This window comes from Pyrgilauda ruficollis, unplaced genomic scaffold (assembly GCF_017590135.1).
Source record: "Pyrgilauda ruficollis isolate IOZ18807 unplaced genomic scaffold, ASM1759013v1 scaffold31, whole genome shotgun sequence".
Lineage (NCBI taxonomy): Eukaryota > Metazoa > Chordata > Aves > Passeriformes > Passeridae > Pyrgilauda > Pyrgilauda ruficollis.
This window is the reverse complement of record NW_024524489.1, coordinates 739,083-763,574: the sequence shown is the minus strand read 5'-3', so window position 1 is coordinate 763,574 and position 24,492 is coordinate 739,083. Positions and strand designations below refer to the sequence as shown.

Sequence of the window (24,492 nt, the reverse complement as noted above, 5' to 3'; positions counted from 1 at the left end):
TGTGGAAAATACTTCCTTCTTCTAAAACTGATTTAATTCAAACAGAGGCTTGATTGTTTTCTTTCAGCTTAAAACAATCAAAAATAGTAATTTCAGTGTTGGAAAAAGGCAAGAGAAGAAACGTAACTGTTCTTTAATGCTGTAGTCTCCTCCAAAATTCATGGGTTTTTTGATGAAGGTGGATGCAGCATGAGCCTTTAGTCCTGCCTTGTTCCTGGTCTCATTTCTGTGCTGTGCTCAGCTGTTTTCTCATTTGGATGCAAAAAGCCAATTATGGCCCTAACGATGATTGTGGCTTTGCCCTTTTCCTTCAGAGCTGCAGTGAAAGGGTCCTGGGTGAGCTTTAGACTGGCCAAGTGCCACTGCCTACAATAAGCTGGTAATTAAAAAAGACAAGAAAAGGTTCTTTTAGAGGCAGTTAGGAAAAGGCAGAGGTAGCAGGAGGGTGAGTAAAAGGATTAAAGGTTCATCCCTAATAGAGAGGAGCTTTGTCCTGCCTCAGCCTTGTGTGCCCTGGGGCCAGGAAGGCTCTCCCAGCCAGCTCCCGTCAGCCTGGCACATGTGCCGCTGTGACCTCCCAAGGAATAACCAAATACAAAAAGGAAGCCAACAGCTGAGCTGAGATGCCAGAGGAGCCCCTGCACCGCCTTTGTCTCCTGGAGAGGCCGTTCTGGCAGGGGCTGTGGGAAAGATGGGAGAAGGCTCCAGGTGGAGCAATGCCAGGCACTCGGGGACATTCCCACCTTGGGAGGGGAGTTCAGGGGCTCACAGGGAGCTGGGCTGCTGGGGACGCGGTGCCCAGGCTGCTCCGGGACGGGGCTGTGCCCTGCCCTGCCCGGCTGCAGCCGCTCTGGGGTCAGTCCGGGCGCGTTCCCCCGCTGCAGCCCGGCCTGCCTGCCGGAACAGCGATCCCAGCCCTGGGCTGACAGGGACACACGCTGCCTGTGGCGGCCCCGGAGCTGTCCTTGGCACCCCGCACCCACCCGCCGGGGCACCCACGGGACCGTCCCTGCCTCGGCCAGAGCTCTGCCCTGCTGCCAGCGCGCACGGGACGGGGACAGCCCCAGAGCTGCTGCTGCTCCTGTGCCCGCTCGGGGGGCTGCTGCTGCTGCTGCTGCTCTGGCAGATGAGGGTTTCCCTTCGGAAGCACCTGGCATCACCTTCAGGGGCTGAGTGGTCTGTAAGCTATTAGGAACAGAATTCCAGGAATGCAGTCATGAATTTCTTGGTTTTCTGAACTGACAGAAAATATTTTTTTTATTGGACCGAAATGTTTTTGCTTTTTGGGGAAGAAAGAAAAAAAATTAGTAATTTAATGTCAGTGACAGTTTGTGTCGCAGACTGATGTATCTTGATTGAAAAAAAAAGTTATTTAAGGTTTTGGGTGAAAACCTTTTAAAATCTTTCAATTCTCTCCATCCTTTTGCTCACATTTACTAAAATTGATCTGAATTCTCCATTGCTTTAAGCTTTTCAAGCCTATTTCTGAAAAATTATTTATGAGAGCGATTATGTCCCGCTTCCCTCCTGCTTGTCAAACTGCAGCAGCATCTTCAGGATGGCAGCACTTTGTTGTGATTTAATTTTGTATTTAGCTTTCGTTTATTGATGGCTTTTTATGGGTGAGCTGCAAATTGAAAGCTTTGCTTTCTGGCTGTTTATGAACCCAGCAGCAGAAGGTGGATAAATACACCTTATCACCCTACTGAGCTCTGCCAGGACCTGTAATAATTAGGCACTTACTAAAGCAGCTGCTAATGACTTACGCAGTACTTGTGATTAGAACTTTAATTATCAATTATTGATGTATTGCTGAGGAGGGGGCTGACATAGCCAGGCAATGTCCTGGCCTCTGCTACCATGGTGAGTATTTGGGAGTGGTTTTAGAACTGTGAGCGCAGAAACAGCCACCATTCCTTAGTGATGGGGGGAATAATTCCATTGGGATATGGGCTCAGCTTCTGAGTGAATGGATGCTCTTCACATGCCTTATCTGTTTGTTTTTAGGTGATGGCATTACGTTTTTACAATGTATTTTGAAGTATTTACTGATGTCAGAAACCAAAAGTAATAGAAATCCTCACCTGTAAGACTTGAGGGTAGCAAATAACATTGTAGATTCATCAGCTGAGTGATGCTGCTGGGAAACTGGGGAGAACTGCTGCCTGTAGTGTGAGAGGTCAACAGCTGGGAGCTAAAAATTGGGGATGTGTAAGGCAAAAAAGAGAGGGATTATTCAGGGGATAGAGAAAGGAAGGTGGAAATGCACTGACAGAAATCACTTGGGGCAGCTCTATAAATCACTATTTATATATGTATGTGGATATTTATATATCATACACGTGGATCTTGTATGTGTGTGTGTGTATATATATATATATATATATATATATATATATATAAAATAAGAACACTTTTTTCCTTTATTATCTGCTTGGTCCAGTACTGTGGGACTGGGTCAAATGTGTAAAGTAGAAAAAAGGCATAGGGGAAAAAAAACCCACACACTGAAGCTTAAAGTGTTTATTAATTAATTTATTTAACTTGCATGTCCATTTGTCTCACCAGTAGCTGGTGTTCACAAAAAAACCCCTTTGAAATCGACAAAACTCTCAGTAAACTCGATGAACACTGCTTAAAGTATCTAATGATAAGAAAGTTGCAGAAAATTCTTCACTTGTACAGCCTAAAATGTGCTGAATATTGAAGAAAAAACTCCCCCCAACCCCCTTTTTTATTCAAAGATGGTTAAAAAATGTAATTTTGTAGCTAGTAAAGTTGTGCCGTTGCCTGGACTGGTGCAGCCTGGTTTCCTGAGTTGTCAAGACTACAAAAGAGCCCTGGGAGGCTGGGGGTGCTCCCTGCTGGGTGGGCTCCGGGAGCCAAACATTTTCTTCAGTGTCTTCTTCAACTGTGCAAACAGGGATGGGGAGAGAGAGCACGGGGGATAAGACACTGATGTAAGAACAGCCATTCCATGCTCCAGATCATTCTTACCTCCTTTTTTCCTTTTTTTTTTTTTTTAATTGCTTCTCTCCCTCCAAATATTCTTTAAGGGCAGAACTAAAGGAGCTTTTTTACTATTGGCAACTCTTTTCTCCCAGAGGAAGATCTTTAAGCAACAGCTCCTGCCAGGTGTAGATGTTTGGTTATAATTTACTACAATAAATAACAATTAATTTATTAACTATGAAATTTCATAATAAGAAAGAAACTGTGTTTTCACAAAGTTGGCTTTGTGGTTCTTAAAGATACCATAAAATGAGGTCAGTAAGAAAAAAAAACAAACTTGAAAAACATGGCTTTTGTATTATACAGAATTAAAAAAAAAACTAATCGTTAATAAATAAAAATCAGTTTCTCATCGAAGTAATTATGAAGCACTTCTAAAATTTTAAAGGCAAACCTATTTAGGCCTACAGTTAACATGCAAAGTCATCCAACAAATAACACAAAATTGTACCGCAGTAGTCAACTGTTGCATCAACATTCAGAAAGGTCTAGACAGCAGCACGACTTCTCCTCTATGGCAAACGCCTGGCAGCACATCCATCCCATCCCCACCCATCCCATCCCATCCCATCCCATCCCGTCCCCTCCCACGGCGCTGCCCCAGCTCCAGGCTGCTCCGGGCTGGCAGCAGCACTCTGCTGTCCCTCTGCACGGCCAGAGCTGGCAGCAGGCACGGGGCCGCTGTGGTGGCACAGAAAGAGAGGGGAGCAGGGCTGGGCAGGGGGGATCGGCTCCAGCCCGGGAACGGGGACACCCCAGCGGGGCTGGGGCTGCCACCGAGTGCCCCAGGCCAGGCGCTCCCTCCGCCCTCAGCTGCCCTGGCAGGATGAGCCCCCTCCTCACCCCATGGGAACTCTGAAAACCTCACAACTTCCTAAAGGTGGCTGTGGTTTCTTTTCTTTTTTTTTTTTTTTTTCTTTTTTTTCTCCTGTTTTCAAAAGGGTTAAAAAAAGTAGGAAATTTCATCTTCTGAAATTGTCGCTAAGTTACACTTATTACTTAACTAACACAACAGTTACATGACAAAGTATTGCAAGTTATCAAAACATACTGTACAGAAAATTACAAACTTCTTGCAAAATACATTGCGCTGCTCTGACCGAGATAAAAAGTGCTTTGTTTTGTCAGAAAAGTGTTCTTCGGGAGCAGGAGTGCAGCCCGCGGTTCTGTACACGGCCTTTCCTGTACACGGCGGGGCTGCCTTCCTCCTCAAGGCTCTCCTCCTCCTCCTCCTCCTCCTCCTCCCTGCCCGCGGGCCCCGAGCCGGGCTGTGCTCCGAGCCCTTCCCGGGAAGGCTCAGCGGTGCCTGTGCTGCCTCATGAGGGGCACGATGCAGGAGGGGGGCCCGGCCAGCTTCAGGAAGGGGTGCCGCAGCAGCTCCTGCGCCGTGGCTCTCTGCGACGGCTCCCGCACCAGCATCGAGTCCAGGAAGCCCCGCAGGACCGAGGAGACCTGGAACACCGCACTGGCGTTAGGGGTGGGCAGAAGAGCCCCCTCAGCTGAGCTGGCTCTGTGCATGCTGCTTGCTTTGGGATGCTCTGATCTTCCCCGCTGCAGCAGCTGTGCCGAGCAGAAGGGCTGTGGGTTTTTGCTGTGTTTGGAGTATTTGGGTGTCACTGGGCGCAGAACAGCATTAAGGTAGGCTGAGGGCTCGGGTCTGATGGAAACACCCCCTAAGTGGGAGGTGCCCCAAGGCCTTGGCACCTCGCCCACCGGCAGCAGGGCGGTGAGCGGAGCTGCTCTGGCCCTCGGGCAGGGTGGGAAGCACAGGGAGCGTGAGGCTGTGCCCAGCTCCCTTTGCCATCACTGCCTGCAAACAGTGCCGGGGTCGGGCACAACCACGGCCGTGACCGACGGCTTCGGCCTCTCCTCCTCCCCACGGGGGCCCTGTGTGGGACCCTCTGCTCAGGGGGCCCCTTAGAGCGTGAGTTACGGTTTGGGGGGCAGGTGTGCCCGCGGTGTCCCTGCCCACGGGGCTGTGCCAGGCCCAGTGCCAGGGCAGGCTGACCTTGTGCGTGTCCTTCACGCGGGGCGGGAGGTTGTCCCGGATGCGGCGCATGGCCTGCAGCGGCGGCTCGTTGAAGTACGGGGGCTCCCCATCGATCATCTCGATCACCATGATGCCCAGGGACCAGATGTCCACCTGCAACACACACAGGGCTCACGGGCACCGCTGGCACAGCAGCGGGGCCAGCAGGCTCAGCACTGCGAGCCAGCACCATCCGTCTCTGGTTTTCACCCGGCCAGCCGTGACCTTCCCTCTGGCAGAGTGCCTGACAGAACAGAGCAGCAGGAGCTTACAGAGCAGCTCTGCAGCTGGCCCAGGTGCTGCCCACTGGAAGCCCCACGCCTGGGAGAGGCTGTGTCCTGCTGCCCTGCATTCCAGCTGCACTGACTTGCACCCACTGAGCGCCACCCCCAGGCTGCCTCTGCAGCTGCTGCAGCTTCACTGCTCTGGAATCACTTCCTCTATCCCCCCGGAGCTTAAAGACTATGGGAACTCCATTCAAGACCCCAAGGCAAATGCAAACACTCACTACAGCCAGGCTTGTTTACAGCCACCACAGGTAGCACGTTATGTAACACCTTTGGAAAGTGATTCAGCTCCAGCTCAAAAAAAAAAAATTTTTTTTTCTTAGTCCTGGTCTGCTGCAGAGCTGCTCCAGAATCCCAGTCCTCTGATGACTGTAATTCCTGTCATTTGCCAACCCAAATACAGCCAGGGCCAGTTCATTCTGCTTTTGCTCTTTTGCCAACACTATCTTTTAGCTTAAATCCCTTTTTTTCCCCCTTTCCCTTCTGGTGGGGAAACTTAATGCAGCCCTAAGTTCATCCACTTTATAATCCCCCTAAGCTATTAATGGGCTAATAATAGTTGATGCTGTTATCTCTGGAATGTCTTCTACAACAGCACAGATCCTGGGTGGAGAGCAGTGCCTGCAGGGTGCTCCTCCTGTGCCGTGCCAGAGCAGTGCGAGGATGGAGCAGCTCCTGCCCAGCTCATCCCCCCGTCCCGTGTAAATCTGTACTTCCAGATGTGTGTTCTGCACAGCTGTGTGCGGTGAAGCTGAGGGCAAACACGGCGTGTCCCGGCTCTGCGGCGGGCAGCGTGGAGCCCCGCACAGCTCTGTCCCCAGGCAGGGCGCAGAGGCAGCCGCGTCCCCAGGGGAGCTGTCACTGTCACCGCTCCCGCAGAGGGGCTTCTCCCACCCCCGTCCCCCTGCTGATGGCAGCAGTGACTGCCAGGAAGGAGCCCGTGTGGCACCAGTCCTAGCACAGAGGGTGGCAGTGCAGCCCCCAGCTGGCCCGGTTTGGGACCCTCCAGCAGCCGTGCTTCCCTGGCACTCCTCCGGAGGGGGGAACGGCAGCATGACAGCAGAGGGGCCCTGGTGTCCCACACACTGGTGGCACCGGGCTGGGCAGGAGGGGCTGGGAGGTGGCTGCTGCTTGGCACAGGCAGCTGCGCCCACCTGCACTGCAGCTCCAGCCTGCAGTGTTAAACAGCAGCACAGGGCCTTTCACAGTGTGCAAACGAGGCACTTCCCTTTACTACAGCATCCCGAGCCCAAATACGTAACGGCATTGCACTGCTCAGAGTGCTAAATGGAGCTGTTATTTAATAACTTCATCCTGGGAAAACACTTCCAAAGCAGGCACCATGCAGCACTCTGGGGCAAACGTCATCGCTGCTGCTCAGCAGAGCTGTGCAAATGTTCCCAACCTGCACAGCTCTGACACAGCTCCACAGGGTGGGATATCCCTCCAGCAGTGCCTGCTGTGCCCACCCGCCTGCTGTAGGGACTTGGGATAGCCCCTCCTGGGACATTCCCTCTGGAGTGCCCTGTGCTCACCTCAGTGCCGTAGGGCAGGCGGGATATCACCTCTGGTGCCATCCAATAGGGTGTCCCAACCAGGGACTTCCTCCTGGGGACCTCCTTTGACACTTGGGCACAGAACCCGAAGTCAGACAGTTTTATCTGTGAAAATAAGAAGTAAAAGCCCCTGTTGAGTAACAGGACAAGCCCCTCCAAGCCACAGCTGCAGCTGCAGGGACAGGGATGGAGCTGCAGTGCTTTCCTGGGACAGGACAGCAGCTCTGGAGGAGTGTCTGGGCAGGACAGCCCCGGGAACACACAGCTCATTACACTGAAGGGGAGATGGAGGAGAGTGGCAGTGCTGCTCATTCCTGGTATCAACTGTCACAGCCCATTGCCTCTCCACCAGCAACGGATGGGGAGGTGATAAATGGCTTATAACACTTGAAAATAAAAGGAAAACAAAATATTCCAAACAGAAGCCCCATGCTTGCAGTTATACATGTGATACCCAGTAATACACATATTCAAGTGACACCCACCTCTCCCGTGGTTCGTACCAGTTGGTACAATCTCTGAGTTTGCCAGAAAATGTGGGAAACAAGTGACATTCACCCCACTCCTTTTTCCCACCCACAGAAAACAAAACCCCTTCCACCGTTCTGCCAGGCCCAGGACCTCACGCTGGGGACTGTCACTAAGAAGCTGCCATCTTCAGGCAGCAGGAGAGCAAAGCTGGAGGCAGGGAAGGGTACGAGCCTCCTTGCCAGAGAGTTAACCTGCTCCCTTTGCTTGGGAATCAGTGCTGTCCTTGAGTAGCTGTGGCAGTGACCTGAAATAGAAATAATGGCATACACAAGCACTCCGGAGAGCAGCTCTTGCTGCATCATGTGCCTGGCTCACACTTTTATGACTGTTTTTTTTTAACAACAAAAATTATGGAAAATTATCACCTCCCCCTCTCTGTCGCTGTACAATGCCAAGGTGAAAATTCCACAACAAGCTGGTCTGAGGGTTGGTGGCATCACCCCCTTCCAGAAACAGCTTGATCCTTAAGGCTAGAATCTTCCTTTATCCTCCATGTACTTACTTGGAGGCCTGGAAGCTCTCCAAGGGATTTTCCTGGACATTTTCCTGACCTCCACCACTGCACAGTCCAATGGTGACCCATGCCCAAGGTCCACAGGCTGTGTGTCCCATCAAGTACTCTGTGTCTGGGGAAACAGAGTGAGCCCAAGCAGCCCCAGGACAACTGGAGTGGGAAGCTGCATAAATCCCTGCATTGTGTAGACTCATTGTCAGCACTCATTTGTTTTCTTTTGGATTCAGCACAGACACTACTTTTTTTTAAAGTTATGGGTATTATTTTTAACAAAATTATGAAATGATTGTTGGTATTTCTAAAACAAAGCCAATAATAGCCAAGTTCTCCACGCTAAATGTATTTTTCAGTTTACAGGATGAAGAATGGAAGAAATAATGCATATTTTGGAAGCAGAGCCCAATCTTCTTTTATAGGAGCACAAGAGGTTTTGCATATCTATTGCTCATTGGAGTACATAAAAGACAACGATTTTCTAAAAAAAGATAATTGCACAACACAGCCATGAAGAAATCTGCAATGCAGATAATAAGGACTGGAGTAATGAGTATAATGAAGCACTGTATGCAGATCCCGAGCACAGATCAGATGTTATTCCAGCAACATGAACTGAAATCACAACTGAAAAACTCCTACACACGTGGGATGGTCTTTCCTTGGCAGGATTAAGAGGAGCAGCCTGTGGCTGCTGCAGGAAGAAAATCCCTCTCCCTTGGTGAGTGGGCATCAAATTAGACAGGCCAGCCTTTGGCTACGGAGTCAGACCAGCCTGGGGAGGAAGGGCTTAACCTGTGCAAGGGCAAGGTCTGGATCTGGTTCCAAACCAGATCTTGGGCTCAGCCCAACCCTCCAGGTCTTGCCTTAGACAGGAGTGTAAGGCCAGTGCAGCAACCCTTAATTTCTTTGTGTGCAAAGCAAACCACTTGTGAGCAAGTCATGTGCAGCATTCTGTCCCCTTCTCCCCCTGCTCATTAACAACACAAAGACACAGCAAGTGGAGTACATGCAAGTGTGGGACAGGTTTTATCAAGCATCTGGGAAGTGTGAGAGCTACTCTTACTATCTGGGGAGGCTTTCAGCAGTAATGCAGATTATTTCCTATTTGCACAGATTGATGCTGGGCCTCCCAGCTAGCTTGGGGAAGCAGAGCACGTGTACAGAAGCTGCTAAGTAAATGATAACTAAGTGTGGTAGAAAGAAGTGGTTTTGGAAAGGCATCTGTAGACCCAAACAGAGGTCTCCCATCACCTGATCATCATCTTTACTGCACAGTTTCCTGTGCTTTAGTTTCCTTTGAGGCTTCCATCCCTCCCCAGGACTGCCTGCAGCACAGATGCCAATCACCAGTGAGACCAGGCTAGTGTTTCTTGGATTCAGCTCTGCCACAAGTTATTCACACCCTCTAACAAGTCACCTGTGTGTCACACCCACACCAGAGTTACCTGTGTGTCACACCCCCCACCTGTGCATCACCCCCATCCAGAGTTACCTGTGTGTCACCCCCCTCCAGGGTTACCTGTGTGTCACACCCACACCAGAGTTACCTGTGTGTCACACCCCCTCCAGGGTTACCTGTGTGTCACCCCCCTCCAGGGTTACCTGTGTGTCACACCCACACCAGAGTCACCTGTGTGTCACACACCAGAGTTACCCGTGTGTCACACCCCCTCCTGGGTTACCTGTGTGTCATCCCCCTCCAGGGTTACCTGTGTGTGCCCCCCTGCCTGTGCCTGGGGCAGTGTGTCACCCCTTCCTGTGTTCCCCGTGTGTTCCCCCCCTGCCCAGGGCCGTGTGTCCCCTGCCGTGCCCGGGCTGTGTGTCCCCCCCTGCCCAGGGTCGTGTGTCCCCCCATGCCCGGGCCGTGTGTCCCCCTGCCCGGGCCGTGTGTCCCCCCTGCCCGGGGCCGTGTGTCCCCCTGCCGTGCCCGGGTCACCCGTGTGTCCCCCCTGCCCGGGCCGTGTGTCCCCCTGCCCGGGCCGTGTGTCCCCCCTGCCCGGGCCGTGTGTCCCCCTGCCCGGGCCGTGTGTCTGCCGTGCCCGTGCCGTGTGTCCCCCCTGCCGTGCCGTGTGTCCCCCTGCCCGGGCCGTGTCCCAGCAGGCTCGCCGCAGCCCGTGCTGTGTGTCACACCCCCTCCTGGGTTACCTGTGTGTCATCCCCCTCCAGGGTTACCTGTGTGTGCCCCCCTGCCTGTGCCTGGGGCAGTGTGTCACCCCTTCCTGTGTTCCCCGTGTGTTCCCCCCCTGCCCAGGGCCGTGTGTCCCCTGCCGTGCCCGGGCTGTGTGTCCCCCCCTGCCCAGGGTCGTGTGTCCCCCCATGCCCGGGCCGTGTGTCCCCCTGCCCGGGCCGTGTGTCCCCCCTGCCCGGGGCCGTGTGTCCCCCTGCCGTGCCCGGGTCACCCGTGTGTCCCCCCTGCCCGGGCCGTGTGTCCCCCTGCCCGGGCCGTGTGTCCCCCCTGCCCGTGCCGTGTGTCCCCTGCCCGTGCCGTGTGTCCCCCTGCCCGTGCCGTGTGTCCTCCCTGCCCGAGCCGTGTGTCCCCCATGCCCGGGGCTGTGTGTCCCCCCTGCCCGTGCCGTGTGTCCCCCCTGCCCGGGGCCGTGTGTCCCCCTGCCGTGCCCGGGTCACCCGTGTGTCCCCCCTGCCCGGGCCGTGTGTCCCCCTGCCCGGGCCGTGTGTCTGCCGTGCCCGTGCCGTGTGTCCCCTGCCGTGCCCGTGCCGTGTGTCCCCCCTGCCGTGCCGTGTGTCCCCCTGCCCGGGCCGTGTCCCAGCAGGCTCGCCGCAGCCCGTGCTCACCCTGCCGTCGCTGGTGAGCAGGATGGAGTCGCTCTTGATGTCGCGGTGGATGACGCCCTGGTGGTGCAGGTAGGACAGGGCGCGCAGCACGGACACGCACACCGTGGCGATCTGCTCCTCGTTCATCCTGCAAGGACGGCACAGCTCAGCCCGGCAGGGAAGGGCCCGGGGGCAGGAACGGCTCCGTGCACAGCATCGGGAGCTCGGGATCAGCTCGGGATCAGCTCGGGATCAGCTCCCGGCAGCACCGCGGCAGCCAGGAGCGCGCGTGGAGCCGGGGAAAGCACAGCCCTCCCTCTGGGAAACCACGGAAATGCCTCACTCACAGTAAGCTCTGCCTGCCAAGCAGGCTTCACTACTGGCATGGAAACAGGTGTGGAATAAATATGAGGAAAAACACCCTTAATTGAGTAGGCAAAACATCGGGCCCTGGGCTGTAGCTCTGAGAGCACTTTTATGCCTTCTATAAAAATATTCTGAGTGTTTCAGCAGAAAAAGGAACAAGAGTCCTCATTTCTGGGCACAGCTGGAAAAGCCCATTCTGGGGTCATTCTCTCAGCTGCAGTGCAATGCCTGGCATGGGATGGGCTGGGCACCCTGGTGCCACTGTCCCATCCCTGATGTCCCCAGCATCTCTTTTACACGAGCAGAAGAACACCCGTGGAGACTTCTGCTTTAATTTGTGTGCCATTTGCAGTATTTTAGCAGAAGCTTTGAGGAAAGGTCATGCAATGTAAAAAAAAAAAACCACCCAGAAGATTAAGAAACTACTGTTTTGAGTTAAAAAACAGATGACAGCTCTTAAGAAGTGGTGTCCTGGGAACATCTGTTTGCTGTCAAACTTCTGTCAGAAACATCTAAGATACAGCTTTTAATGGTTTGGCAAATACTTGCAATACTGTGATTTATTTCAGCACATAAGCTAAGGTAATACTCAAAAACATCTGTGTTATAACTCTTGGTAGGATCTAAGAGCACCATTCAACTAGGAGAGAACACAAATTTTCTAACTTATAATTCCTTGCTTTTGCTCCTGCTCCCCTAAATATTCTCTCACTGGTTTGGTGTGGAAACTTTTGATTTTCTTTCATTCAAAAAGAAGAAATTAAATAAAGAATCCCTCTTCCCTATCTCATTTTATCCAGCTTATCAGAAGCAGATGAGCAAAGAGCAGATGTAAAGAGGGCAGTAAAATCTCATGTTTCCCCTCAGAAGAGGCAGAGCAGTTCCATACACTGCAGCTCTTGTGCTGGTTAATTTCCTACTTTAAAGGTGTGATATTAACTGAAATATGGGAATGTGCTCCACCACAAGCACAAATATTCTGACATAAAAATACTTTTCCCCTTATGTTTTGGGCTTGGTTTGCAGATAAGCTTTGTGAGGAGAAATCACCCTTAGAGCAGACATGGTTACGACAGCAAACCCGACAGTACAGATCAGCAAACAGGGAAAAGAACTTTTTTTTTCTTTTTTCTTTTGCCATTTTAGGAAGCAATGTGTAAAAGCTGTGCTGGTGCTAAACCAGGTCCAGCTGTCAGCAGATCCCGTGTAGCAGCACCTCTCGGGTGCTCCTTTCCCTGTGGCTCAGCAGGGCTGCTGCCCGCAGGGGCTCATCTGCAGCTCTGCCCTGCTGATGAAGCCCAGCGAGCGTGGGACGGGGTTAGCTCCATGGCATGCGTGGGTCCCTGCTCCACACCGCTCCTCTGTGCAGCTGAGCAGCGAGCTCTGTGTGTGGGGCACAGCCCAGCCCACCTGGTGTGAGTGACGATGTCCGTCAGAGCGCCGCCCTCCAGGAACTCCATCACCACCCAGAGCTCGTCCCCGACCAGGTAACTGCTGTACATGTCCACCACGTTCTCGTGGTGGTAATCCCTCATGATCACAACCTGCAGAGGCACAAAGGGACGAGCTGGCAATGCTGCAAGCTTCACCTGACACTTGTTTTGACCTTCTTTGTCACCGCAGCTGAGGGAAGGATCTGTGATGAATCACATCCTCCCTAATCCTTATGCCAGCGCATAAACAAAATCAGTGTATTTACACAGAAATATCAGTTGTTGTAAATGCATCAGGAGGAAAAAAGAATCTCTAGCTGATAGAGTATAAACAGTAGATAATTGTTTTATTTCAGCCTGCAGGAACAGACCTGTTTATTTAATTGGTTTTTTATTGCCAATTGCTTTCAGTACAACAGATTTTTTTTTCGACCTGATCAGTCGCTCAACACATCAAAGTAATTTTTATCATGTAGTAAATGGTACTTTGCACAGATTTTCAACAGAATGCTGGAGTAAGACCCAAGAAAACTCACTCAAAGAGACTTTTAAAAGGCTTACTGCTTTTTGTGTACTTTCAGTTAGACACACGGGAGAAATACCAACAAGAAATTCTCCATAGATCAAACAACAAAAAACTTCACTGGCAACTTAAGAAAACTCAGAGAACTCTGGTAAAAGGTTTTGTGCAACACTGAACCCATGTAAAACACTTCTCAAAGCCATTAACTTGGCCCACTCAACTTGGCAAACTGTAAGGTTTTAATTTGATTTAAAGTTCAATTTTAAGTTACTTGAAAATTCTGAGAAGGGGGAATCGGAAGAAGGAGAAAGAGAGAAAAACAGAAAACACACAGAAAGGGACACATACAGCCACCAAGCCTGGGTTCCAGCACAGCTCAGAAAGTCCAAGAAAAAGTAGGGTCAGGACATGTTTCCCTTGTGTTTGGCTTCGATAGCCCTTGGCCTTCCTGGGCCCTTCCCCTGGTGGGACCTGCAGCCATTTGGCCCCTCTGGGCCGGGCAGGGCTCCGGGGCAGGAGTGGAGCAGTGTCCCAGCGTGCCAGGGACTGCTGCCATGCCAGGTACCGGCTGCCAGGCTGGCATTCTGGCTCCAGGGGCCTGTGGAGCAGGGCACTGCCTGGCCAGGGCAAGGCCACCCCTGCCCCTGCCCCCAGGCAAATGCGCCCCAAAATGTCTGGAGACATCAGTCTCTCACTGCTGGTGCTACGGGGGTGACTCAAACCCCAGAGCTGCAAGGCACTGCACAGAGCTGGCACCACGGGGAGGGCAGCCCAGCCAAGACAGCGTCCCTGGCCACAGGGCACCGAGGGCTGCACTCCACTGAGAGTGGCAAGGACGAGAGAGAGGAGAGCCAGGCAGGGCTTCAGCACAGACACTGGGATTCCATCCCTGCTGCAAGAGATTCCCAGGTGACACGAGCGGCTGGAGCGTGCCAGGGAAGCAGCTTGGTGCTGCACAGCATGCAGGACCTGCTTCAAGCTGTCACTGCTCAAGAGATGCTCAGTTAGAGCCACCAGAGCCTCCAGCAGAGGCAAAGCCAAGCCCAAATGAGCAGCACAGTCGTGCACTGTGTAAAGAGGAACCTGGTGAAGTTTGCTGTTTAATATTGTAATTTAAAAATGGCATGTTTTCAAGGGTTTTAAAGAAACCAATCTGTCATGTGCTGAGGAGAGACACACTTGTAGTGTATAGGAAACAAAAGACAGAATTAAAAGGGTCATTCTCACAGGAGAACTTGGGAGTGTTTTTGGTACTGATCAGGATATTTACAAGTGATCTCAAAAAGGGAGCAGTGAACACACCCCAGCAGATGCTTTAAGGGAGTAAGAAGTTAAAAAAAGGAGAAACTCTTCAGGTTGCAGAAGCTACTCTCAAGCCCCAAACAAACTGGGTGAAAAAATGGCAAATGAAAACCTGTGCTCTGAAATGTAAAATAACATACACGGGGCAAAGAGTCTCCCTTAAGCAGCTGTGGGCTCTGAGCTGGCTGCAAGCACTCAGGAGAGGAGATGTGGGAATTAACACAGATAATTCCATGGAAAAGGGACTCACAGCTCTTAGCTTAGTAACCATCAAGACAGCACAGGGAGTGTTGATGGTCAGGAGAGGAAGCAGGGAGGAAACACACAGCACGTGGATGCCAGAAATACAGCGCACACACTCTGGAATAGCCTAGTTAGTTTGGATCCTCCTCTGGGAAGGATGAACTGTCCAGGAGACAGACAGAAAAGGCAGCAGGGCCATGTCTGAGCACCTGACACTGCACGGACCAGCTGATACATTTCCCAGCTGTTTCCTGGGACAGCACCGTAGGTTTGAAGCCTGGAGGAGAAGCAGCTCACTTGGAACTGGAACGGCTATGCAATATTTATACGAGCACAGATGTGTGTGGGACTCCTCACCTCCTTCAGAAAGATGAATTTGGCTCCTGATGGTGGCACTTGGCCCACGGCTGCTGCTGAACCTCAGAACCCCGAGGCACCACCCCAGCCCCCGTACCTCGTTGAAGAGCAGCTCCCTCCTCTGCTGTTTCCTGAGGTCCATCTTCTTCACAGCCACCTGCTTCCCCGAGTGCTTCTCGGTGGCGATGCACACGATGCCCGTGGAGCCCTCGCCGATCTTGATGAAGCTGTCCAGGTACTCCCGGGGGTCCCCGGGGCTGACCACGAGCTGCAGGGCAGCTCGGAACTGTTCGTGGGACACCCTGGAGGGCTGCTGCTCCGAGGAGGAGCCCCAGCTGGGGGGAGGATAAGCACTTGACGTGATGCTGGGGGAGCTGGGGTACGAGGCGGTGGAAATATAGGGAGAGCCGGGCTGCAGGGGAGGCTGGTGGTAGTGGGGCACCTTGTGGTACACCAGAGGGTACTGGTAGCTGCTGCTGGAGTAGCTGACCTTGCTCTGACTCTGAGGTAGCTTGGCTGGGCCCCGGGGGTAGGTGTCCGAGCCGGAGAGCGGCGGGCTGACGACCAGCTGTGCTCGGTCATAATCCACCTGCAACACAGAGACAGCGGGGCCTGAGCAGGGGCAGCGCGCTGCTCCTGCCCGGCCTGCCCCTCCGCTGCACGCCTGGTGCCCGAGGGCCCGGCACAGCAGGCACTGCTCGGCACAGCTGGCACAGCAGGCACTGCTTGGCACAGCGGGCACTGCTCGGCACAGCGGGCACAGCTGGCACAGCGGGCACTGCTCGGCACAGTGGGCACTGCTCGGCACAGCTGGCACAGCTGGCACAGCGGGCACTGCCCGGCACAGCGGGCACAGCTGGCACTGCTCGGCACAGCTGGCACTGCCCGGCACAGCACAGCACTGCCCGGCACAGCACAGCACTGCTCGGCACAGCTGGCACTGCTCGGCACAGCACAGCACTGCTCGGCACAGCGGGCACTGCTCGGCACAGCGGGCACTGCTCAGCACAGCGGGCACTGCTCGGCACAGCGGGCACTGCTCGGCACAGCTGGCACAGCGGGCACTGCTCGGCACAGCTGGCACTGCTCGGCACAGCTGGCACTGCCCGGCACAGCGGGCACAGCTGGCACAGCTGGCACTGCTCGGCACAGCGGGCACAGCTGGCACTGCTCGGCACAGCTGGCACAGCGGGCACAGCGGGCACTGCTGCCCCGGCCGGCAGCATGCTCACACCACAAGGGCTGCAGTGCCCTCAGCACACCCAGGGCATTCCCAGGCTGCTGAATCACAGATCGGCCTGCGCTGGAACGGGCCTATGCTCAAAAAGTGTATTTGCTCTGCATCCGCAGCGCCCTGCAGGCCCTCTGGGCCATTTCCTCCAAGAATCCATCCCTGCCACCGCCATAAAATTCATCCTCTAGCAAATTCCAATCTGTGTCTTGCTAGTACCTGCATTTTGATTCCCAGCTCTTAGCCTTTTCTTACGTTTTTCTCCAGCAATGCAGGGATAACCCAACCTCTTCCTGTGGAGGTGGTGGCACCCTAAAATCCCTGTCATCTCCTGTCTTGCCGTGCCACCAGCTGCTGCCTGAGTGACTGCTTACACGAGTTTGACGAGGAGCCTAATTCAATTCACCATTTCTTAAATCATTTTCCACAGCAACACACTACTTAACTGCAGTGTCACAAAACTGCTAATTTTCATCTGAAATCAGAGAAAATCACAAAGGAAATTATCCCAATGGGAAGCCTGCTTCATTTGTAGGTTCCTTTCTATTTTTTGTGCTTCTCTAAGCTTCTTATGTTGAAGGCTAACGAATACTTCATCTTTACAAACATAATGGTTTGCTTGCTTCCATCCAAACTAAAACCCCCCAAAAGATGTAGAACAAACAAACCCACCCAAAAATTATATTTTTTCCTCTGGAAAAGAACAACTTCACATTTACAATATGTGACTCCTGACGATGTGTGGAGCATCTCAGGGCAGGGGGGCGGTTTGACACAGGCTCATCATGTAGCACAATTACAAATAATTATGGCAATGAGTTCATTTAATCAATCAATTTCAGTGGCAGTGCACAGGGATGGACACAGCAGCAAACTCTACACAGCTCACGGTTGCTACTATTACTGCTGGCTGCCGGCCAGGAGTCCCTGATCCATGTTAGTTAAATGCACATTAATCTGAATTTGGCAGTGTAATCAAGGACCCAACTGAACTGTGAAATTGAATTCTGCGGTGGAACATCATTTGACCATTTTATGCTAAGACTGCAAAAAAAAAAAAAAAAAGAAAAAAAAAAAAAAAGAAAAAATCTGCCGCAGCATCAATTTATCAGCGCGGGCTCTGCACCGCGAGGAGGAGCCTGGAGCTGGAGTTGCCCCCAGCGCGATTTTCTGCCGGCGCTTTCCCACCTCCCCGTGAGCCTTCATCCCACCAGGGCTTCAGCAGGGAGAGGGAGCCTCTCCAGAGGGCTGCTCAGAGGCTTCCCAGCAGAGCTTCAGCGGGGAGAGGGAGCCTCTCCAGAGGGCTGCTCAGAGGCTTCCCTGGGAAGAGCTGGAGTCTGTTCCGTCCGTGCGGGGCTGGCACGCACCCGCCGCCAGGAGCAGCAGCAGCAGCAGCAGCAGGGCTGTGCAGCGTGCTGGGGCTGCTGGGGCAAAAATCCACACCACTAGGGAGTGGATCCAGCACATCCAGCCATCATTCCCCTTACTCCATCAGGCAGGGACAGCCATCAAACAGAAGGGAGTCAGACACATGAATTTCATGAAGGACATTACATCTGCCAAACTAATTAATGTGGAGAAGTGCTCAGATGGTTTGGTGGAGGGAGGGGAACTCAATCTAACCCTGTCCTATATATCTGTGCATGCAGGGACAAATAATTTATTGCTTTGGCTGTAAATACAACATTTTCTTTATAACCACTGAGATGGCGAAAAACTGGTCTAGAAATTCAAGCTGGATAAATCCAGGCCAATGAATTATTTGAGGCTTCACCCATGTCTGGTATTTCTGAGTATGCCCTAGGCTTAACACACTGGCAAAGGAATATTCTGCAGTAAAAGTTCAGAATGAAAATTCAGTGTTCAGTGTGCTTGCTAAGAGTTTTCGGAAGCTTTCTGAGGTTAGCACTGCTGCACAATGTAAACCCACTTCCTGAATCCCAAGAAATGCCACAAGAAGTCAGGAGCTACAATGAGTAAATCAGCTGAAGCTCTCCTCCAAGGCTGTGTCCTGACGCAGCGCTCCCCATCACGGCAAAATCGAGCGCGCTTTATTCCACCAATAATTCTATTTCTGCTACTGAATGCAGCCTCCTACTGAACAAAGGAAAGAAGACAGCGGTCCTGCACTCACTGCAGATCAGGTCAAAGGAGCAGCCAAAGCTGTGGCACCACGTTCATCGTGGCACAGTGGCATCTCCCCCACCTGCAGTCTGCCAGGGGGAAGGTGCAGGAGGGATGGTCTGTAAATCCCACTGGCAATGGCACAGTGGCATCTCCCCCGCCAGGGGGAAGGTGCAGGAGGGATGGTCTGTAAATCCCACTGGCACGGCAAAGGCAAAGGCCACTCTGCTGCTTCGCTGGGGGAAAGCCCCAGGACGCCCCGTTCCACACACAGGCTGGCAGCAGCACTCAGTGCAGCTGCTGGCACGTGAGTGGGGAGACAGGGGAGAAAGGAGGGGGTTTCTGACAGTAAAGGCTTGGCCCTGCCTTTGCAGGCTGGAAATGTCCCCGTGGTACAGAGGGACACAGAGGACCATGGTGACACACCTCTGCTACACTGTGAGGCAGCAAAGGGGGAGCAGACATCATGGGCCCCTGAAAGAGGGACAGGAGAGGGTCCCAGAGAGCTCCTCCTGGGAAATGGCAGGGAAAGGAGCTTTGAAGTAATAGGGCTAGGTGACAGAAGCTAAGAGGGCTGCCTGTGATGAAGAGGAGGCTAAAATCCCCATGCAGTACAGAGTGGCCAAAACGAAGCCAAGGATGAACTCGACATTGTGGGACACCATCGAGGTGGGACACCAGCTCTGTGTGGTGAGGGTAACACAGCACACTCTGCAACTCCATGCAGGAGTCCTGGGGTGAGTCTGCAGGACAGGAGAGCACGAGGGTGACACGGGGGGGCTCAGAGGGAGGCAAATCCGAGCCTCTGGCTGCCTGCACCTCCATGGTTCCACTGCACAGCAGTGGCCAAGCCCAGGGCAGGGCAAGTCCTCTAATATAACACCTCTGAAACCCCTGATGATGAAACAGGGCACACATTTGCTTGGTCTGACATCTCTTACGTGCAAATAGTACTGAAGTAAATCTGCTCTTCACATTTACAAGCCAAAATGAACACCCTTGTTAAAGGCACTTTGATGCCACACATTTGTGCCTGCAGACTTTTTCACTTACTTTTCCACCCCTTTCAATTATACTTGAAACCTAATCTCATTTGGAAAATATCTGACTTGAGATCTGACACTCATTTAGTAATCCCATTTGATGAACCATTATTTTACTAATGCCCCCTTGAAAAGAAGATTCTTCAGCAATCATCCAAGACAAAAAACTCCTGTTCACCTCCGGGAGCTGTGGACAGGTTTGGGAACTGAACTGCTGCATTTAACAGTGAATCATCAAGTTTCAATACACCAAGGTTGTAGGAGTGTTTTTGATGCTCTGAGGAGAGGAACAGCTCACAATGAATCTTGCATAGAGGCATACAGTTTTTTAATAGAAGTTGTTACTGCATTTTAATGGCATATTTTTCAAAGTGCTGGAATCCTATAGTAAACACCTGTGTCTTCTGCCCTATTGACTGGTGCAGAACTGGCAGAAGCAGGTGCTACAGGGTCTCTGAATTACTGGATTTGCACTCCTCTTTTCTAAACTCTGACAAAATGACTGCTTTCAGTAAAGGAAATGGCAGCTAACCCATGCCAGATTTTCCTCCCAGCTTCCAGAATCCACACTGAATGCCTCACTGGTGCATACATACCACACACACTCCTGCCACCACACCCTGAGCTTTGGAAAGGCACCTAAAGAGACCTGGTGACTTTTCTACTCCCCCCAGGGTTTATCCTCAAGCTCCAAAGCCTGCTGGCTCTGTGCTCCAGTGCAAAGAGAGACAAAAAATGCATTGCTCACCCTTTCCCATGGGGCACTGCACCACGGTAATGGCAAAGCAGCCAAAACCTAAGGAGGCACAAGACTGGCACAACTCCAGCCCAGGGATATCATGGATCTGCAGAGACCTGGGACTGCAGCAGGACACAGCCAGTAAGCAGATGCACTGCTCAGCTAGCATTAGAGAGGAGAACAGAGCTCACCACTGACACTCTCCTACCTCAGCATGTGAAAAGTCACAGCAACCCCAGACTTGGAAAAATGATCACCACAGTGCCCGTTGCTAGGGGAACTCAGCGATGCTCAGAGCAAACTACATTGAAAAAGCATCTCTTGCACAACATCAGATGCTTAAGAAGGTCATCATGGTTATGCTACTGGAGGTGTGGGAAAGCACCCTGAACTGAACAGGTGGTCACAGCACACTGCTGCAAGCGGGGCTGGAAAACCTGTGTAGGTAACACACCTCGTGTGGCAGAGCAGGGACAGATTTGTGCAGAGGAGCAGCCTTAGATAACATGGCTGAAATGCTTTCTTGCACATCAACCCTTTTTTTAAACTACATCTAAAACGTCTTGGGTGAGATCAGCTGCTCTGACTTAATTTCAATGCTTAAAAGCAATGCCGAAGGGAGTAAGCCCCTACTCTAATGGGCAGTGAAGAGCTTGTCATATAAAGATGGCATCAATACAGTATAACTACTGAAGCACAGAGGTTTCAGCCTTGCACAGTAACAATTCAAACACAGAAGTATCTGATACACAAACCACGCCAGCGTCTCACCTCCTGCTAAGATCTGCTCAGGCGTAGGAACTCCTGAAGCTACAAAACCTGCCAAAGAACTTGCACTTACTGGGAATTTCAAATAAATTCCCCAGAAGATGGGCACTCCAAGCCTGCCTTTCAGTAAGTATCTTAAACCCGCTGGTCCCTGCCACCCATTCTCACCCCCAAGTAAAGTGGGTGGGTTTCCACCCTGCCAAGGAGCAGCCACACAGCTCCCGGGGACGCTCCCAGCCCCGTGTAGCGCGGTGTGCCCAAGCACGGCTCCCGGCCCTTTACTGTGGGCACTGCCCTCGTGGAGAGGCTGATGCCCGCCGGGCAGGGGGTTACCTTGGGCACGCCGGCCGCGCTCTCGGACAGGCGGGGGTAGGTGTAGGAGCTGTAGCAATGTCCCTGCTGGTGAGCTTTGAAGGCGCTGGCTCCGTAGGGCATGGCCGGCTCCTGCAGGCCGGAGCCGGAGCGGGACCTCTGCCTCATGGCTGGCTGAGGGCTCGCAGGGTCCACGTAGGACGACTTTGGCCTCTTGTCATAGTCCTCCTTGCTGAGGCCGTGTCCCCAGTCACCGTACTCCAGCCTCTCCTTGGGGCACTCGCTCTGCACCGACGCTCGGGATGGGGCGTAGGGGAAGCAATCTCCGTAGTCCAGGGAGGAGCCGCTGGGGACCCGCTGGTACTCCAGCTTCAGGCCGTACTCCAGCGCCTTGGGCTTGGGCTCCAGGTGTGCCTGGTAATCCGGGAGGAACCTGGACAGCTCTGACTGCAGGGGTGTCACCTCCGAGTAATAGATGTCCCGGGAGGTCACCTTCATCATGTGCCCGTTCTGCTTGGCGGCCAAGCTGCCCTTGTAGAACCTGTCCAGCTCGTCCCCATAGAGCGCCTTGTCGCGGAACCTCTCCACCACGCACTCTGCCGCGGTGTCCGACTCGCTGGAGTACTGCGAGTACGTGACGTAGCCGTTCTCCTCCCGCGGCCTCGGCACGTGGTTCGCCGTGCCCTGGTGGTGGCTGGGCGGGCTCTCCTTCCGCAGGGAGTTGGATCGTGTCACCGAGATGTTGTCAAACTCCTCCAGCAGCCCGTTGATCGAAGTGTCCTTTCGAGGCTTGTTCCCTCGAACAATGGTCTGGGAATTAAAAAATTGCTTTGGTTAAATACTGGTTTTTGTTTAGTATTTCACCAAAAAAAACACCAAAAAGGAAAAATGTCTGTGATTCACCCAGGACTACCCACAGCAATGTCTTATGTTCTTCAGTCACGTATCTCATTGCTTAAAAAAACCCCGCAATAAATAATTACAGTAGGACATGAAGAAATGTTTAAATACAGTGCAGATCACAAGCTGGGATTTGGCATGCAACCCCAAGACACTCTCAAAAAGCCCAATTTCAGAGGTGGGTGCTCAGTAGCCAACAATAATACATTTAAACTCACTACTTATGTTTCATTTGCTCTTATTCAGTTGTCTGCCTCAAGCCACACTGGTGGGCTGAGTCGGGTTTACAGGGCATGGATAAGCTAAGCAAGAATCATTCAGCGGTCACTTCCATGTGCTATTTTAACAAACTGCTGGAATGAACAGTAGCATACAGTTAGGTAGGCATTGAATTTTCTTGGTTTTTTTTTTTTTTTTTTTTACAAAAAAGTATGTTCCTGAGTAGCAGAATCCCACTGGGGATTGCCTCTTAGTTAACTTAGTGTGAAAGACACTTGGGAAAGAGGGAACAACACTAACTCCACCTCCTTGTGACACACAGCATCCAGCAAGCCACGGTGCACACCACGGCTCTGGGACACCCACACCAGGGATGCCAAGTGCTGGCCTTGTTTGTGCCCCACTATGCCAAGCCTTCCACAGATCCCATCCCCACTCCTTTATGCCCAAAACACTGCTGCTCCTGGTAGGATGGGGTTGAGCAGTGTGTGGGTACAGTTCTCCTTCAGGAAAGGTTTTATTTTTTTAGCCAGTACCACTTGAGGGCTGTGACACGTGGCTGCATCCATTTCTCACCTGGGGACTGCCATTGAGCTCCACTTCACGTCTGCAAACACCCGACAAAAATAAGATGTACAGATTGGTGGCCAGGGCCATAAATCAGCCAGGCTCTACTGAAAACACATTTGCTTTGCTGATTTACTTTGGCTAAATATCTCTGGCTGCATCTTGCTTAACTCACTGAGCTTTTCAACAGAGTCACTGTGGTCACCCCAAGGAGATTTCCCTGTCTGGAAGTGTTGCACACTGACTGTGGTGTATCAGGACCCAAGCAGGCATGGCAGATGCTGAATGTGGAACACTGGACACCAACCACAGCAGATCAGACCCAGCCTGGGCACTTGCTCTGCACTCATTCCTTTACTCCAAGCATAGTGAGACTGCTCAACTCCTGCTTGAAAGCACTCAGGGGTCCAAACTTTGTCAAAAAAAGCATTCAATCACCAGTAAGAGCACAAAATTAACAGGAATGTACCTCTTTGTCTCCCAGCAAAAGGCAGCTGAGAGAAGGCAGGCACAAAGCAAAGCAGTGCTGACCTCAGGCTGCCTCCTGCTCTGATTTATGTCTGTAATTACTTGCCTAGTTTGCTATTTTGAAGCCGGTGGTACTGAAACAATAGGACAGCGAAAATAAGAGACAGCAAATAGATCACTCCTTTCACCTCCAAAGCCATTCAGCAGGATGAGAGGGATTGGTTTAATTCTGCTACAGCCTCTTAGGCAGGATGGCTGCGCGATCATTCATAATTAATTACCGCATAATAAACCAGCAACATCCGACAATGAAATGCTTCTAATTGAAAACAAGGCTGAAATACCCGACTGCCAGCCCTGTGCAAAGGCCTGCCCAGGAGGGAAATGCCCATTTACCACTCTCCACGGGACTGGCCTGCACACAGGAGAGGTTTCCTGGTGTGCCCAGAGGAGCGCAGGGAGCCCCTGGAGCAGAGTGGCCTCTCCCGTCAGAGGGAAGAGGAGCTGCCCCTCTGCTCCTCCAGGCACGCTCTGTCTGGATTTTCAGACACCTGCAGAAGGAAGATTTAGAAGAATGCAGCTGAGTGTTTATATGTTAAGGAATTCACTGGTGACAGATCCCTGCAGTCTGGGGATTTTCTGCAGACAGGTGCATGCGTGGGAGTAACCTTTTCGATTATGAGGATTTAAAAATAGCACTAATACTAAAATGATCTTACAGGAAATTCTGGTTTGAAAAGAAAAAAAAAGCATTTGCCACTGAAGCCTCAGCCTGGTGAAGCTGTCTTGGACAGCTCTGGGACCTCAGTGCTGTCTCATCCTGACTGGTGAAGTTAAAGGGATTAAGAATTAAACCCCATTTCTTTTATCCCAGCATTTTAAGGATGATCACTGGCAAACAGTGACTTGCAAGTGTGATGGCTGCAATTCCTACTGGCATCAGATTATTCTCCATGATAAAATGAAAATGGCCAGCACAAAGGGATGATAAAACTTACCTATTCCAGAGGCACACTTCTGAATAGTCAGTGCTTTGTTACTATGAATAACAATGATTATCAATTACGATACTTAATTACTGCTAACAACAACGACAATAATAATATTTCTATTTGCTTTGGCTTGTTTTTAAATTTTGCTTTTCCCTTATACGGAAGGCCAGACTTGGTGAGATGCCCCCAGGTTCAATCAGACAGCCT

General features: G+C 52.0%; 1 protein-coding gene across 1 annotated transcript in view; it reads right to left on the bottom strand.

Annotated features, from left to right (window-relative positions):
• Positions 1 to 3,611: 3,611 nt before the first annotated feature.
• Positions 3,612 to 24,492, bottom strand: part of PAK5 (p21 (RAC1) activated kinase 5) — a 37,677-nt gene continuing 16,796 nt past the window's right edge. The window contains exons 2-8 of the mRNA XM_041474131.1: positions 21,161 to 21,949; positions 15,020 to 15,511; positions 12,475 to 12,608; positions 10,720 to 10,846; positions 6,864 to 6,989; positions 5,021 to 5,155; positions 3,612 to 4,464 (exon numbers count right to left, since the gene is read on the bottom strand). Of these exons, the coding sequence (XP_041330065.1) occupies positions 4,309 to 4,464; positions 5,021 to 5,155; positions 6,864 to 6,989; positions 10,720 to 10,846; positions 12,475 to 12,608; positions 15,020 to 15,511; positions 21,161 to 21,949 (1,959 nt within the window). The 3' untranslated portion in view covers positions 3,612 to 4,308. The remainder of the gene's footprint in view (positions 4,465 to 5,020; positions 5,156 to 6,863; positions 6,990 to 10,719; positions 10,847 to 12,474; positions 12,609 to 15,019; positions 15,512 to 21,160; positions 21,950 to 24,492) is intronic.